Below are 16,109 nucleotides of genomic sequence, written 5' to 3' on the forward strand. Positions count from 1 at the left end.
GTTATATGTTTAAATTATGCACAAATCCCAAACGCCCATTCACTTCATACAAGGAAAATTTCATACGTCTTCTGGATGCACCCACTTTGGCAACACTGCGAGCGATGACTTCGAGCGGCTCGCTCCGTTCCGCCGTCCGTCGGTTCTGGCCGCGAACACGCAGGAGGCTCGCTGGCTGGCTCGCAGTAGGCTTAGGAACGCCGCGCGACCTGGTCGATACGTGTGGCATGTTACTGCCAATTGAGAAGTTCTTTTATGTTTTTGAAGTATAATGGAGTGGGACGAGGAGAAGTGCCTGCAGTTAATCGACGTATATAAAAGCTGTACTACTCTGTGGGACCAGAAAGATCCAAATTACTATAAGAAGGAGGTGAAGAAAGAGGCGTGGAACGAAGTTGGTGCCATATTAGGTACTACCGGCGCAAGCTGTAAACAGAAGATGGTCAACCTGCTTGCTTCCTTCAGGCGAGAAAGAATGAAGATTAGACGTAGTGCTAAGAAGGGTAAGTACACTCTACTTTTATCTGAGATGTATTAGCATACCTTACATCTTCGGTACTTATACGAAGTTTATAGACTGAAACATTGGTTACGTTCTTCAAGGTCAAATCATCTTTGTGTTGTTACAAGCATGCATTTTAAGCGTATATTTCCTTGAATATTCAAGGTAGAGCATCCACCCGCCACTGTAAACATATACTGCACACTTTTATCACAGCCAATGTGACGCTGCAAACCAATTTTCAACATTTTTATCACAACTACAACACATTTCAATTTTCATTGCAATATATATGGAATCATCATTACATTAACACATTGAATACTGAAAAAAATACACACATCGAATTAAATGTAATTATGAGCAGTGAAGAGAGACTGGCTCGCCATCACGTTCCACTTCTTGCACTAGGGTGCTCTTGACACGGCGTATAGCAGGGAGGACAACATTTGCAAACGAAATGATACTACTCTTGGTTTCACAAGTAAAGAACCTTCGTTGCAGAGTTGGGTTCAGGAGGCCATAAATCTGACTGACACCCTCCCCCAATTAGTGAAACCGTGGACAAAGATACCGCCAGGAAGCCGCCTAGAATGCTGTGTTGTGAATATTCCAATTTTGAAAGAATATTCCTGCCACTGCATTAGTTTCACTTGTGTCTTAGTAACAGCGTGTTGTGGTCTCCAACAGTACGATAGTCGATAGTGAATGTACAACGTTTCATTTCTTGGATAAATCGCAATATAGCGAACGCCAGTAGAGGAAGTTATCACCACTCACATGAAATGTGCATTCGACACAACACTCGCCTATCACGTAGTGTGTGGTGAGCTAGTAGAGGAAAAGTGGAACGGGTCGTTCGCTATATTGCGATTTGCCCGGACGCCGACTAAGCGTAAGAATTGTAATAAATCGCCAATAGGAAAGGGGGGCGAAGTTACGAAAACAAAGTGTACTTATAGCACAAAATCTTAAGAACTTTATTAGAAGAATAATTGAAAATGGTGAAGGATCAGATGACTTATTGGATACAGAGTCGGTAATTTTGCCCAGGGACCCTTTCTTTCAGGGTTTAGGGTTCTTTAACATGCAATATATTTACAGCATGGGATTAACACTTTACTTCGCTTCCAAAGGAAGGCAAGCTGCGGGTTTTTACGCCCATTTCTTGAGTTGGGTTTGATCCCGCATCGCTTTGAACTAAAGACATGCTAACCACTCGATCACATGGGTGATGACCTGTTATAATAATAATAATAATAATAATAATAATAATAATAATAATATTGATTTAATTTGTTTGTAAATAGAAAATACATTGAAAAGAATCCAATCAGTTGCACAAGAAAATTAAGAGTCCGGCCAGGAATAAACGTGGTAACAACTGAAAGTTTTAGCAAGACAACTTCCTCTAACTGGTCTGTCAATCACTGTCATCTGTGTAGAAGTGGTGTGGGCCAGGGTTCTTTACTTGTGGAGCCGAGAGTAAATGTGAGGAATGTTACTACAGATGTGTAGTACTGTGACAGGTTAGGTTAGATTACGTGTGTATAATGTGACAGGTTAGGTTAGGTGAAGTATGTAGGATTGTCAGAGGTTAGATTAGATGTGTCGTATTATGTGAGAAGTGCTGGCGACACTGAAAACTCCTCTTCCCTCCCTCAAATTATACCAAGTTCAGGAAATGTAAGGGCGTTCTTCATTGACGCACGACGATTTTGGTATATAAGGTATATATTTGAGGCGGGCTGGGTAGGCTCTCCCAGGAATCACATCCAATTTCCACTACTCCATACTATGAATCCTAGGCATATTCGAGGTATTTCAGCAATGTCCTCTAGTGCCAAGTGCGTAAGTAACCTTCATCCCTTCAATTTTTTCAACAGCTCTAAGAAAGTAAAATATGACTTTACCGACTGCCACTTACAGTTATTCTATTACACTACCGGTGAGTGACCGACAAATTTCAAATTATATATCTTGGTCGTGGGCGTCAGAACATTAAAAAGCACTGCAAACTTCCGTTATCTTTCTCTCCCCTCACCACAAACTGTGACGTTGCACAGAGGCAGAGATATGATACGAGATCGTACGAACACGGTCTGATATAAAACTCTTCTGTGCCAATGTTGCCAGACGATCGCAGGACTTTTTACCTCCATAGTGAAATTTCCCTTTCTAACACAACATTTCCATCTGATAAGACAAAATAAACTTTTTCATGGTGCGAAGCGAAGATAAACTCGCAAATGCAAATTATATTTGCCGCAAAGAGTGAAAGCACTCCGAACCGGTCTGTAACTAGCGATCACTCTAAACCAGTGTTTGTCAACCTTTTTGATGATGAATCCCCTCCTATCCTCACATTGCTTTAGTTTGGCCCTCAGGCCTAAGATGTAGATTGTACAAATCAGTCTGAAACATTAATTTAATTTGGAGTTTGACAACATTCGAACATTCAGGAGAGATCGGGACAACTGTTCTAATTTTATCGATCTCAACAAAGAACGAAAGGCAAGCAAATTAAAATCTCCTTCCCGCTTTCATTCAGTTCTAATGTAAACATGCTGCCCTTGTTAGACGAGGGAGGGCGGGAAACTTCGTATAATATACTTACTTACTTACTTACTTACTGGCTTTTAAGGAACCCGGAGGTTCATTGCCGCCCTCACATAAGCCCGCCATCGGTCCCTATCCTGAGCAAGATTAATCCATTCTCTATCATCAATCCCACCTCCCTCAAATCCATTTTAATATTATTTTCCCATCTACGTCTCGGCCTCCCTAAAGGTATTTTTCCCTCCGGCCTTCCAACTAACACTCTATATGCATTTCTGGATTCGCCCATACGTGTTACATGCCCTGCCTATCTCAAACATCTCGATTTAATGTTCCTAATTATGTCAGGCGTGCAGTTCTGTGATTTTTAACTTTCTCCATTCTCCTGTAACTTCATCCCTCTTAGCCCCAAATTTTTCCTAAGCACCTTATTCTCAAACACCCTTAACCTATGTTCCTCTCTCAAAGTGAGAGTCCAAATTTCACAACCATAAAGAAGAACCGGTAATATAACTGTTTTATAAATTCTAACTTTCAGATTTTTTGACAGCAGACTGGATGATAAAAGCTTCTCAACTGAATAATAACAGGCATTTCCCATATTTATTCTGTGTTTAATTTCCTCCCGAGTATCATTTATATTTGTTACTGTTGCTCCAAGATATTTGAACTTCTCCACCTCTTCAAGAGATAAATGTCCAATTTTTATATTTCCATTTCGTACAATATTCCCGTCACGAGTCATAATCATATACTTTATCTTTTCGGGATTTACTTCCAAACCTATCCCTTTACTTGCTTCAAGTAAAATTCCCGTGTTTTCCCTAATCGTTCGTGGATTTTCTCCTAACATATTCACGTCATCCGCATAGACAAGCAGCTGATGTAACCCGTTCAATTCCAAACCCTCTCTGTTCGTATACTGTAATATAATATCAATAATCTAAAAAGAAAATTAATCTAGTTATTTTTATTCAATGAAAAATAGTCGGATATTAAAATTATTATGGGACTTTTAAAACATATTATTTTTATTTGATATTGATATCGGACTCTTGTGTTTAACTCCTCTCGCTGATTCATCTCTCAAAAGGAACCTATTACGTCCTCTTCTACCCTGGTTGTTCTTTCTGAAGTGATTGTGTCAGAAGCCCAAATTTTTGGAGGAAACGCAGAATCAGAGTCTATGAAAGTTGTTAAATAATCTCGCGCGTAGTTCTTCGCAGTCGGTACCCATCAGGCCGTCTTACATTATTTTAAAAAAGAAGCTCATTGCTGAAGAACTCCTGTTGAGAACCATTTATGTTTAGCTGGTGACAGTCAAACATTTGGCCTACCCCAAGCACAACTGACAAGGACCCGTCAAACTGTATCAAGATCACAATCCAAACATTCCAAATGCCAAGAATTTTTGCGCTGTTTATAGACGACTGTACGTTGTTTTTGTAATTAAAAAATATCGCTCATCATTTTGAGATGTCACGTTAGAAGATATTTTCCTTCTTCATTGTCCCTTAGTTTACATAAGTGTGATCTTTGACTTGTGGAGGAAGAGGGGCTAACAACATCAGAAATACCTTGAAGTATGTATTCAAATGTTTCAGAATGTATAAACATCGTATACAATATTATTGCTCCAAGTTGTATACTGTATATAGATAAACTGAAAAGTGTATATACTTTATTTTTACAGAGAAAAACGAAATGTACCATTACAAGAGTAGTTGGTTTGCATTTAATGCCTTGTTGTTTTTACTGGACCGAGAAAAGACAATTGAAGACCTACTAGCAGGAAAAACCGTAAGTTGCATCTTATTATTTAACATACCCATTTCTCCAAGATACTTTCATTTACTTAATAATAATAATAATAATAATAATAATAATAATAATAATAATAATAATAATGGCTTTATTTAACCTGGCAGAGTTAAGGCCTTAAGGCCTTCTCTTACACTCAACCAGGATTAAAACTTGCTTACACAGTTGAACATAAAACTTGATCAGAATTAAGTAATTACATACTAATACATAATGAGATCAAAAGAGATAGTTACAGTACATAAAATTTACCTCATAAAATAAAAATAAACATAGTGAAATACATATTAATTTGTTAGAATCAAATGCGAATCACATAAAAACAGAAGCCGATAATTCAATAAAAAAAAAAGAAACATGTACACAGTAAAAATAAAAATAAACACATTAGTATACATATTAGTATTAGATTACAATTAAGTAGGATTTACATAATTAAACCAGAAACCGACAATTGAATAAAATGTACACCAAAATAGATTAATAATAAAAAACAACAACACAGTGGTGAGGTAGCATCTGATTCAATACTGGTGATCTACATGTAACTATATTCGATGTTAGGATTGTTATCTTTTGACACTTTTTGTCAACTTTCATTACGTATTGCCCCAGAGGAAAAAATGGACACTCTTAGAAAGAAAATATGGAAAAGTCCAGTTGACAGTCAGAAATGTTCGCCTGAAAATCTACATTCCGTTGAAATTTTGATTAAAAAAAGATGCTTTACACTCTGTGACAGACGAGGTTGTTTTACAATAATATAGCACATGAATGTCATTGAAATAGTGAGGGAACTGTGCCTATTATCGTCCTTGTTCCTAATTTCGCACCCTACGATATTGAGTATGGTATACCTTATTTTATTTCAAGGAGTGCAGTTTGGTGGCTCCTTTGAACACCCACTTACAGATTTATGACTTTCCTACACAAACAACTGTGACAATTCCATCCTGTCCCCTCGTCCCAACATTGCACAGTTGCCACAATCCTGCTGACCCTCGAAATTATGCAGTGAAACTGACGGGATTCTTGGAATTCGGAAAAGCTGTGACAACTCTGCCTCCACGTGGATTTGACGGGAACCTGTCAATTCTTCTGAACGAAGGTTGTGATTGGTTACTAACAGGAGAAGACAAGATTTCCGTCACAGTAAGGAAGACATTTATTTATGACAACCAATTAGTAGGGGACAGTAGAAGGTCTGTCGGCAAAGCCCTTTTATGAAACTGCACTCCATGAAATAAAATAAGGTATACATGCTGCATTCTGTCGATAAGGAGCGGAAACTGTTCAGCAGCGTTGCTTTAGACGTTTTTTTGTATTACTGGAGTGAGAATAGTGCTAGAAAGCGAGTTGTTGTGATTCTTAATATTCATATTTCTGTCCCATATAAGCCACAGTCCACACAAAGCATTTCACTAGTATATTGTTGCTAATACACGGAATTGTTGTCATCTTCTGGCCACAGTTTACTCAATGTCATCTCTACAGGGCAGTAGGGATTGAAATGTTGGAAAACTTTATTATCTGAACTGTATCTTTTGTAGTGGAAATAGAAACCAATTCGGCATTTAACTGGCTCGATATTACAGTACTGTTCTGCAATAACTAAATATTAGTATATTTTTTTCACTATTTTTAAAATTAACCTCTGGGAAAAATTCGCTAAATTATATTCCAATTTTTTTAACGTCCACTTTATCAAAGTTTTTGCTATATTATTATTCAAAATATGGACATAATTATCTTTACTTAATAAGTAATAGTAATAATAATAATAATAATAATAATAATAATAATAATAATGATAAAATTGTATGAATTTAGCAAAATCACAATTATTTTCGAGGGAATTTCGTTATTTTTAACTGGTTATTTTACGACGCTTTATCAACTGCTATAGTTATCTAGCGTCTGAATGAGATGAAGATGATGATGATGATGCCAGCGAAATGAGTCCAGGATCCATCGCCGAAAGTTACCCAGAATTTGCTCTTAATGGGTTGAGGGAAAATTTCGGAAATAGCCTCAACCAGGTAACCTGTCGCAACCAGGATTTTGATTTTTCTTCAAAAACCAGAAAGTGGTATCGTCGCGGGATAATAAACCTCGCTGAAAGGTGGTTCAAGACAATAGAATCTAATAGCCTTTACTTAGAGAATGAGGTTAATTGCGTGTCACAAGACACTCCAACTGAAATTTTGCTCCAAAACTGACATTACCCGGTACTTGTGACACAGTATCTGTACTTCACAGTCCTAAAAATACAGATGAAGTAATTTATGTAAGCAGCTATTTAATAGCTTTAAATCACGCGTTTGAGCAATCAATGATAAATTATGCTTTACGAAATCCAACATTGGAAGAGGACAAATTCATAATCCTTCTAAATTACCACTCTGCACCACACTTGATATCACCCGTTGAGGTTACCTAGAGTCTTATGGGAAAGAAGTCTTCCCCACTTTCCAATTCTTAAGCGTTGCTATTTAGGCTAGAGTCGTGCACATCCGGTTACGAAAAATAGAAATTATATATTGCTATTGGACGCCTGGCGCTGTAGTCAGTATGCAAAGCTCTTCCGTCTCACGGAGTGTCTCAGGTTCGGTTTAACGAATATTCGAGTTGTTTCTCATTCTTTGTGGGTGGACGACAAAGGCAGATAACATTGAGCCATGCAGGAGTTTTAAGAGGCCTTGCAAGGACTCGATTATCTTTGTGTAGGTCTGCTATTTAATTGATTTTCTTCTCTCACTACAGTCAATCACTCAATCGATCCATGCATTCATCCATTCATAGACTTCATTCGCCCATGGATGCATTGACTGATTCAGTGATTCACTGATTGGTTCGTTAATTCATTAATTGATTTATTCATTGATTTATTAGTTGAATCATTCATTCATTGATTCATTAGTTGATCAATTCATTCGTTATAGTTGGTATCATTAAGAACAAAACATAATATTCTTAAAAATGATTTATTAATGAAATAATGAATCTGCTTAAAGTAATAGTTAAAAAAGCATTTACAACTACTATTGTAGAGGTATGCATTTTGAGTTTAAAATATAAACGTGACAATAGAATGTATGTACTTATTTTCCCTTCTATTTAGTAAGTAATTGTAATTTATTCTATTCTTGCATTTCTTTACACACCAGATTTCATATTACGCATTACACTTATTTCCTTTGTTGTTACCAGTGTTCATTTGTTCATCTGTATTTATGTTATGAAATGAAGATAAGTGTAATAAAGTATGCAATCATATGTTGGCCTATATAAAAATATACATTTTTTTTAATTACACATGGTAAATTTCCTTCAATTGTTACTCCGTTAGTGTACTCAGAAAATGACAGTGTTCTGTCTAGCCTGCAAAACATCAGCTTGTTGCAGTGACTCATTTTAGCCATTGAGAATAAAGATCCACTTCGACTGCACACCCGTTTGGAACAAACTCCTAGTAAATCATATCTTAATATTTCCACCAGATACATAACATTACTTTGGGACCGAACAGATTTCGTCTAACGACGAGTTTGGCAAACTAACGAGATTCAACCCAGTGTTTTGAAGTGTCAGAGTTACGGTAATAATACTCATTTTTCATCACATGTGGCAGTTTTTCTGACAAATCTGTCAACAATGGGACTAACGATAAATTGACGACAGATATCCACTTTGTGTTGAGCCTGTTCAGATGTCAATTCACGAAATACAGATCTACCACTTCTGTACGATTTTCTGAGCGTCTTAATGTGGCGATGTACTGTATCTTTTGAGGTTCCAAGTTCTTCTGACGAACTACGAGTACTTTTTTTGTGATCTTCTTCCAAACCTCTATGTGTAATCTCAATTTTCCATTACTTAAGTCTTCCAGGACAGTTCTACCACTTCTGTACGATGTTCTGAGGATCTTAATGTGGCGATGTACTGTATCTTTTGAAGTACCAAGTTCTTCTGACAAACTACGAGTACTTTTTTGGGATTTCCTTCCAAAACTCTACGTGTAATCTAAATTTTCCATTACTTAAGTCTTCCAGGACGGATCTACAACTTCTGTACGATGTTCTGAGCATCTTAATGTGGCGATGTACTATATCTTTTGAAGTATCAAGGTCTTCTGACGAACTACGAGTACCTTTTTGGGATTTTCTTTCAAAACTCTACGTGTAATCTAAATTTTCCATTACATAAGTCTTCCAGGACGGATCTACCACTTCTATACGATGTTCTGAGCGTCTTAATGTGGCGATGTACTGTATCTTTTGACAAAGTTAAGTCTTCCAGGACAGATCTACCACTTCTATACAATGTTCTGAGCGTCTTAATGTGGCGATGTACTGTATCTTTTGACAAAGTACGAGTATTTTTTTTTTTTTTTTTTTGGAATTTTCTTCCTAAACTTTACGTATAATCTCAATTTTCCATTACTTAAGTCTTCAAAGACGCTGTAAATCTTTGTCTCCTCCCTCATTACTAAAGTGCTGGAACTATCGTTGTGATATACGCTCACTAACAACACCTTCACCTTCGACTTTACATGTTCTTTGAGCCGCAGCAATAGCTTTAATCTGTTTCCATGTTGTATTATTACTATTGAAAATTTGCAACAGTCATTTTCCCATAATACGCAGTAATAACCCACTGCCCAATTAAAGATCATTATTAAAATCTAAGAAGACCAAATTAAAAAGAATGGCATTACTTATAAGACAATGTAATAATAACGGTATTCACATTTGCAGGTGGGCGACAGCAGCGGCGAAATAACCGTGGAGGATACTCAAACTAGTCATAGTTTTATAAGGGAAGTGCCGAAGAAGAAAGTAAAACAGGAACCAAAAGAAGAAATAATTCTGAAGGATATTGTCGGTATAATAAAAAGTGCAACTACTAGACACACAGATGAAGAAGAATGTGATGAAATAAAATCTTTCTGCAATTTTATACAGCAGAAAATGAAAAAATACACCACGCATACTAAAAACTTGGTGCAACAAGAAATATGTCAGGTGGTTTTTCGAGCAGATCAAGGTTTTTATGAACAAAATAATTCTCAATCTCAGACGAAAAATACTCCTCAAGAGTCAACAACTGCATCAACATGATTTCAACGTACAATCAGCTAATATCATCAGATATTGCAGAACCATCTCTTGAGAGCGAGAATTCCGATTGTTATGTTGATTTTTGTTTAATGTGTTTCATAAATGTTGATGTCTCTGGAAAGTCAATAATAGCTAAGGACATTCGGCAAGGACAGTCAGATATTACTGAAAATCATGAGTTCCAAAGAAGTTCGTGCATACTCAGTCTTATTGTGTAACATAGAAAAGTCATGTGCCACTTTGTGAAGCCGTGTGATAGCCGTCCTAAAATTTTCATTTAAAAATGAGCAATACAATCGAGAATGCCCACCTGTTAAGCTAGTGCTGTGAATTCACTTAATGTAAATAATGTAACCTCCACAGCTATACATCGCAGTTGTGCGAAGTTTACGGGCCAAAGGTTCCTCCAGCCCAAAATACAATAATTAAAACTTCGATATCCTCTCACACCACGAGACGGAATCGATGTCTGATTTGCGTTGTGTCTTTCTTGATCAAATGAAAGTGATCTATTAAGTGTCAAATTATTTCGTAAGATACACATTTTTCATTATTTACTTCCATATTTGTTTCCCTTATTTCTTAAAAAAATGTTTATGTGTAATGTTAATTTTCATTTAATTTTATTTACATCAAAATGATGCACAATAGGGCTAACACAAAAATTATCTTCGTACACAATCCACGCTATATTCGGATTGATTTGAAATCATTTGTTAAAGAATGTAATAAGGGTATATAGGCTATGTACCTGAACATTGAAACATTTTTTGTATTAAAAATTACGCATTTTTTCTTCTGAATCCAGTGGTATATATCATTCATTCATGTAGTGTTTTTCCCAAGCGTAGGTCTTTCACTACAAACCCAGCTTTCTCCAATCTTTCCTATTATCTGCTTTCCTCTTCGTTTCCTCATATGATCCATCGTCTATCATCTGATATCTTTTTTTACCCCGAACTCTTTTCCCGTTCACCATTCCTTCCAGTGCATTCTTCAACAGGCAGTTTCTTCTCAGCCTGTGACCTAACCAATTCCTTTTCCTCTTCCTGATCAACTTCAGCATTATTCTTTCTGCACCCACTCTTTCCAACACAGCTTCATTTCTTATTCTGTCTGTCCATTTCACATAGTTTATTTATTTGTGCTATTTAAATATTCTAACACAATACAGGTAAGTTAAGACATTCACTTTTTACTTTAAATTAAATTTACCAAAAGTTGCAGTTTTTCCACACACTTTATTTCTTAACTCCACAACCATTAGGGATAGAATGCTGAAGTTTTGCACACTAATTTCACATCCATTTATGCAAAAAGCAAACTACAATAATGCCCATATCTTTCTAAAAAAATATTAGGTCACAAAACATGATGTACATTTTAATATACCGGTATTTTATATAGGACAATTAAAAATTAATTGTATTAAAATTAACAATTCTACATGTCTGTGAGTATGCCACTTTTTAGAAATAAGTGTTTATTACATGCAGTAAGAAAATTAAAGATGTCAGACAAACCCTAACAATGTTATGGTTACCAAATGATATACATAACTGCAAACATTTTTGTCATACTCTGATAAAACCAGCTTTTAAAAAATTATTAGTAGTAACTTTTTATACTTTTCATCAGCTATTTAAATTCTATTGTTATGGTACATTTTCTTGTACAATTTTAGAAATTCTGAGCCTGCATTTTCTGATATTATTTGTGGTCGTTCACGTACACATACCCTTAAAGAAGAAGAAACGACTGCAGAAGCATGTGGTGAGGGATTGAGAACCGTGCAAAGAATTCTGTTATGAAGGAAAGAGTTTATGTTTGATATGATGCTTACAGTAACCAACGGCTGAGGTCATTATTGTCTTTTGATAATTTAAATTCTCTCCTGTGCTATTTGTATTACACGTGCGCGTGAAGTACGATGTGGCAATGTTGTACGCTGCCTTGCTCTATCTGTATCTCTCGACGCAAACGCTAGCAAACTACCGCCTTTCGAATTGCCGTCGATTCTAGGAATAAAAAGGTTCTTCTTCAAAGTGACATTTAAATATCGCCAAAATGCAGTTCATTCATTTATTATCTTCCACAGATCTTACATGAGCAATGCAGCTTTAATATGTGGAACAAGTCAAAATTTTACAATATTACAATTACAATTTTTACAATATTTTACAGTTTTACAATGTAGTAATTTTCTAAAATGATGAGGTGAGGTCCGAGGATTCGCCAAAAGATTACCCCCCATTTGCCTTTTGGTTGGGGAAAACCTCGGAAAAACCCAACCAGGTAATCAAATCAAAGGGAGAAATGAGAGAGCAGTATGAGAGAGATGTGAGTAGTAATGGCAAAAAGACAGCATATCCATGAATAAATTGAGGACATCGCCCGAATAAGGGCGTATACAGCAAAATGTAGGTCTGATATAAACTAATTTCAATGTTTGTAAGCTGTCAGGTTCATCATAGTTGCGTCGAAAAAGTTTTCATTACTGTTAAATAGTTTCGAGGATATTTAAAATAAAATTATTGAAACATAACAGCAAATAGTATGTTCTGCTATTAGTAAATAATTATAATATGGAACTCTGTATACGCCCTTTCTCCGGCGACAATGTGTTTTAGTACTGTTTTTAGTTATTCTGATGTTCTAGGTGTCTAACTTTGCATGAAAATTAATTATTTATGGGAACATGTCGTACTTTGCAAATCAAGATTTCAGGTATAACTCCCTGTAAAGTTGATTTGAATAATTTCGAGGGAAAAATTGTTCCGGAGCCGGGTATCGAACCCGGGACCTTTGGTTTAACGTACCAATTTTTCCCTCGAAATTATTCAAATCAACTTTACAGGGAGTTATACCTGAAATCTTGATTTGCATAATACACGTCACTGTTCGTTAACAGAAAGCCACAATTTAAGTCACACGGAGTTAGTGTGCACTCGAAGTTGGTTGCTTGACGGCTGTCAGCCACTTTGAGGTCTGTGGACATAGAGGGAAAAATTGGATCGGTGTCGGTTAGAGTTCCCGAGTAGCTCAGTGGTAGAGCGTTGGTACATTAAACCAAAGGTCCCGGGTTCGATACCCGGCTCCGGAACAATTTTTCCCTCGAAATTATTCATGTCGTACTTTATTAATAATTTTGTCTTAAAAATTAAAATAAAATAAATTCGACAAAACAAAATATACTACGTTTACCATAACATACTAAATAAAAATATTGAATAATTACACAAGTAGGCCTACAAAATAACATTACATTTTTAGTTTATGGTTTTCTTGTCTTTATGTCTTTTTCTTCTTTACACATCATCACTATTGTCGTTAGAGTCATCTTCACCATTGTGTGATAATGTCCGGACTTTATTCAGCATTGAGTTCAGCCTACTTTGGCTATCTTCATCTAAAAACTGTAACATATTTCTTCAGTCCTCCGCCTTGGAGGGTTTCAAAGACATTGGGTTCATTTGGACTCAAAGAAGTTTCAGTTGCGACACTTCCATTCCCGTCTTCCAAATCTTGAAGGAAACAAATGATGCAGATTATAAGGTTCAAGCTGAAAATACCCCTGATGTAGTGTATTGCAGTTGTTTATACTTTTGCATCATGATTGTATGAGGACGATTTAAGTGTGTACCCGTTTTATCATTGAGGATGTCACCTGAAACCAGTTTATTCTGAACTGTTGTTAATCGTTTCTCTGAAATTTGCAATAGACTCGATAGGAAGTTTTAACATTATTTTTTTTACCTCCATTACAGAAAACACTATCTTTCCAAACATTATCCCTAGTCTTGAAAGACTGAAGCTTCTTATTTTTAGATTCACTCTTTCAAGGCAAGATGTAATAGAATTATATTGTTGTAATTTCGAATCCATGTCCCAAAAGCGTTTAAAAATAGAGAATTGATCGTCCTTTGAAATTTCGTGTTTACTTTTTTTCATACATCAACTTTTTACAGGTGTAAATGACTTCTCTTCCATTTGCTTGCCTGTACAAGTTATTTATGACTTGCCACTGTTTCTATTAATTTTCTTTTCTTCGGTTTTCCATTTAGTTTTGCTCACAAGCTCCTTTTTCCCCATATTTTCGGTCATGATTCACTGCTGCAACTGACAACCTGAAGTAGGCCTAAACATCGTATACTAGCCTACTACAGTACGGCTTGCAATAACATGTGGCTGCCGCTGTAGTAGTTGCCTTCACTCGTTCAACGTAAACACGTAACATTGTGTCCTGTGTTAAGTATTGAAGCTAGACTTACGAAAATTTACTACAGTGTACTATACGCATTCAACTATCTAATCACTTGATCGTCGGAAAACGGGCGTATAAGAGTATACGCCGTTATTCGGGTGAAGTCCTCAATTTAGAACAAGTTAAATTTATTCTCCGAATATAATATTTAATGTTTCATTTTAGAAGCCAAGCTTAGAGTTCAAAGTAAGGCTGAATGCAGCTAAAACCCTTTTATTTTCACCCAGCGAAATTACTCAGTTTAAAATTATGACAAATGTTGATTAAATATAAATCGAGTGTCTGGGGTTGGGGGCCGCCTCTTCCCACGTAGAGCACATACCGGCTGTGCTCTAGAAAGCGACACTCATTCCTGGAAACTCGTAAATCCGTTTGACGTGGGTGTGAACGTCTCAAACAAAATAAGGCCGCACACTCCCCCGGGGGCCATCGAAAGTCGTTTCATTTCCGCCGCTGCCGCGATTTTAACACGGCTCACTGAATTATCAACCAATTTCCTCGCTACGGTCCAGATACCCGCGCCTGGAACAAGTGTTGTTATTATACGTGTAATGCACCGCGCGACGCGGCGTCTTGATTGCCAATTTCACCGTTATTTCCCATTGTGTCAATCCGAGAAGCAAGTGGTAACAACCCTGAACTACTTTCCACTCTTCCAAGTCGGCCGTCCGTCGTCGCTACAGTTTCCCATGTCTTCCATCTAATCTGCATATCACGTACCGTATGTAATACAAGTTGCATATAACAAAGCCCGGCTCATCATACAATGTGTAGTTCGTCTAATCTGCATATCACGTATGTAATACAAAGCCCGGCTGGCTCATAATACAAGGTGTAGGTATTAATGCATTGTCAACGGGGAACTGTGAAATATTTTCTACTGCATCGATTCCCAACCTTCTCATGTTCTCCTTACTCCTATAAAGAATAATTGAATCAGTGGTTTTGAAAAGGACATATTGCTGTTTTTGCATTCTATAAGTAGGGACCGGATTTTTATGTAATTACATATTATATTCCTTTCAACATAACCGTATATAAATAACAAATCTTTGCGAATCTTGTAATTACCATTAATATATTAAAATTTGATACTACTCTTGGTTTCACAAGTAAAGAACCTTCGTTGCAGGGTTGGGTTCAGGAAGCCATAAATCTGACCGACACGCTCCCCCAATTAGTGAAACTGTGGACAAAGATACCGCCAGGAGACTGCCGAGAAATGCTGTGTTGAGAATTTTACATTTTTGAAAGAATCCAACCAGTTGCAAAAGAAAATACATTTAAAGAGTCCAGCCAAGAGCAAACGTGGCAACAGCTTCCCCTAACTGGCCTGTCAATCACTGTCATCTGTGCAGAAGTGGTGTGCGGCCAGGGTTCTTTACTTGTGGAGCCGAGAGTACGTATTTTTACATATTTACCCCACATTACATATTATGGCTTGGTATTACATAAATCTACATATTTAGGGATTTTATTCATTTCTACTTGTCTACAAGGAAAACAAAAAGTTCTGCTTGGGGAGTTTACAATTTGAATTACACAGATTTAAAAAACCTTTTTAATTTTCAAACTTACAAAACGGCGGGAAAATTTGTGTGAAGACATAGAGACTATGTTGAAACATGTCAGAAAAATCTGTAGATTAAGATGATGTACTTAGATTGTCTAAAAAATAAAAATTAAGATTTATAACGGGTTGATTATGACCAGGCTTCGAGACTTGGGACCCAAGAAGGGATATATTTCGGGACGAAAAATAACGTCCTTAGTTCCAGGAAGTAGTAGAGGCACTCATCCCATACCGCGCACTGTAAATAGCCTATGAGTGAACAAAAGGCAA

General features: G+C 36.6%; 2 protein-coding genes and 1 non-coding gene across 3 annotated transcripts in view; 2 read left to right on the forward strand and 1 right to left on the reverse strand.

Annotated features, from left to right (window-relative positions):
- LOC138698456 (guanine nucleotide exchange factor for Rab-3A-like) overlaps positions 1-16,109 on the reverse strand; it is a 508,755-nt gene that overhangs the window by 240,415 nt on the left and 252,231 nt on the right. The window lies entirely within an intron of this gene.
- LOC138698452 (uncharacterized) lies at positions 175-10,808 on the forward strand. Its single transcript, XM_069824388.1, has 3 exons — positions 175-503; positions 4,755-4,861; positions 9,640-10,808. Exons 1-3 carry the CDS (start codon positions 272-274, stop codon positions 10,000-10,002), a joined length of 702 nt encoding a protein of 233 aa, XP_069680489.1. The 5' UTR covers positions 175-271; the 3' UTR covers positions 10,003-10,808.
- Positions 13,034-13,105, forward strand: TRNAN-AUU (transfer RNA asparagine (anticodon AUU)). Its single transcript has one exon. It is a non-coding gene; the product is annotated as a tRNA-Asn (tRNA).

The sequence above is a fragment of the Periplaneta americana genome, chromosome 4 (genome assembly GCF_040183065.1).
Source record: "Periplaneta americana isolate PAMFEO1 chromosome 4, P.americana_PAMFEO1_priV1, whole genome shotgun sequence".
Lineage (NCBI taxonomy): Eukaryota > Metazoa > Arthropoda > Insecta > Blattodea > Blattidae > Periplaneta > Periplaneta americana.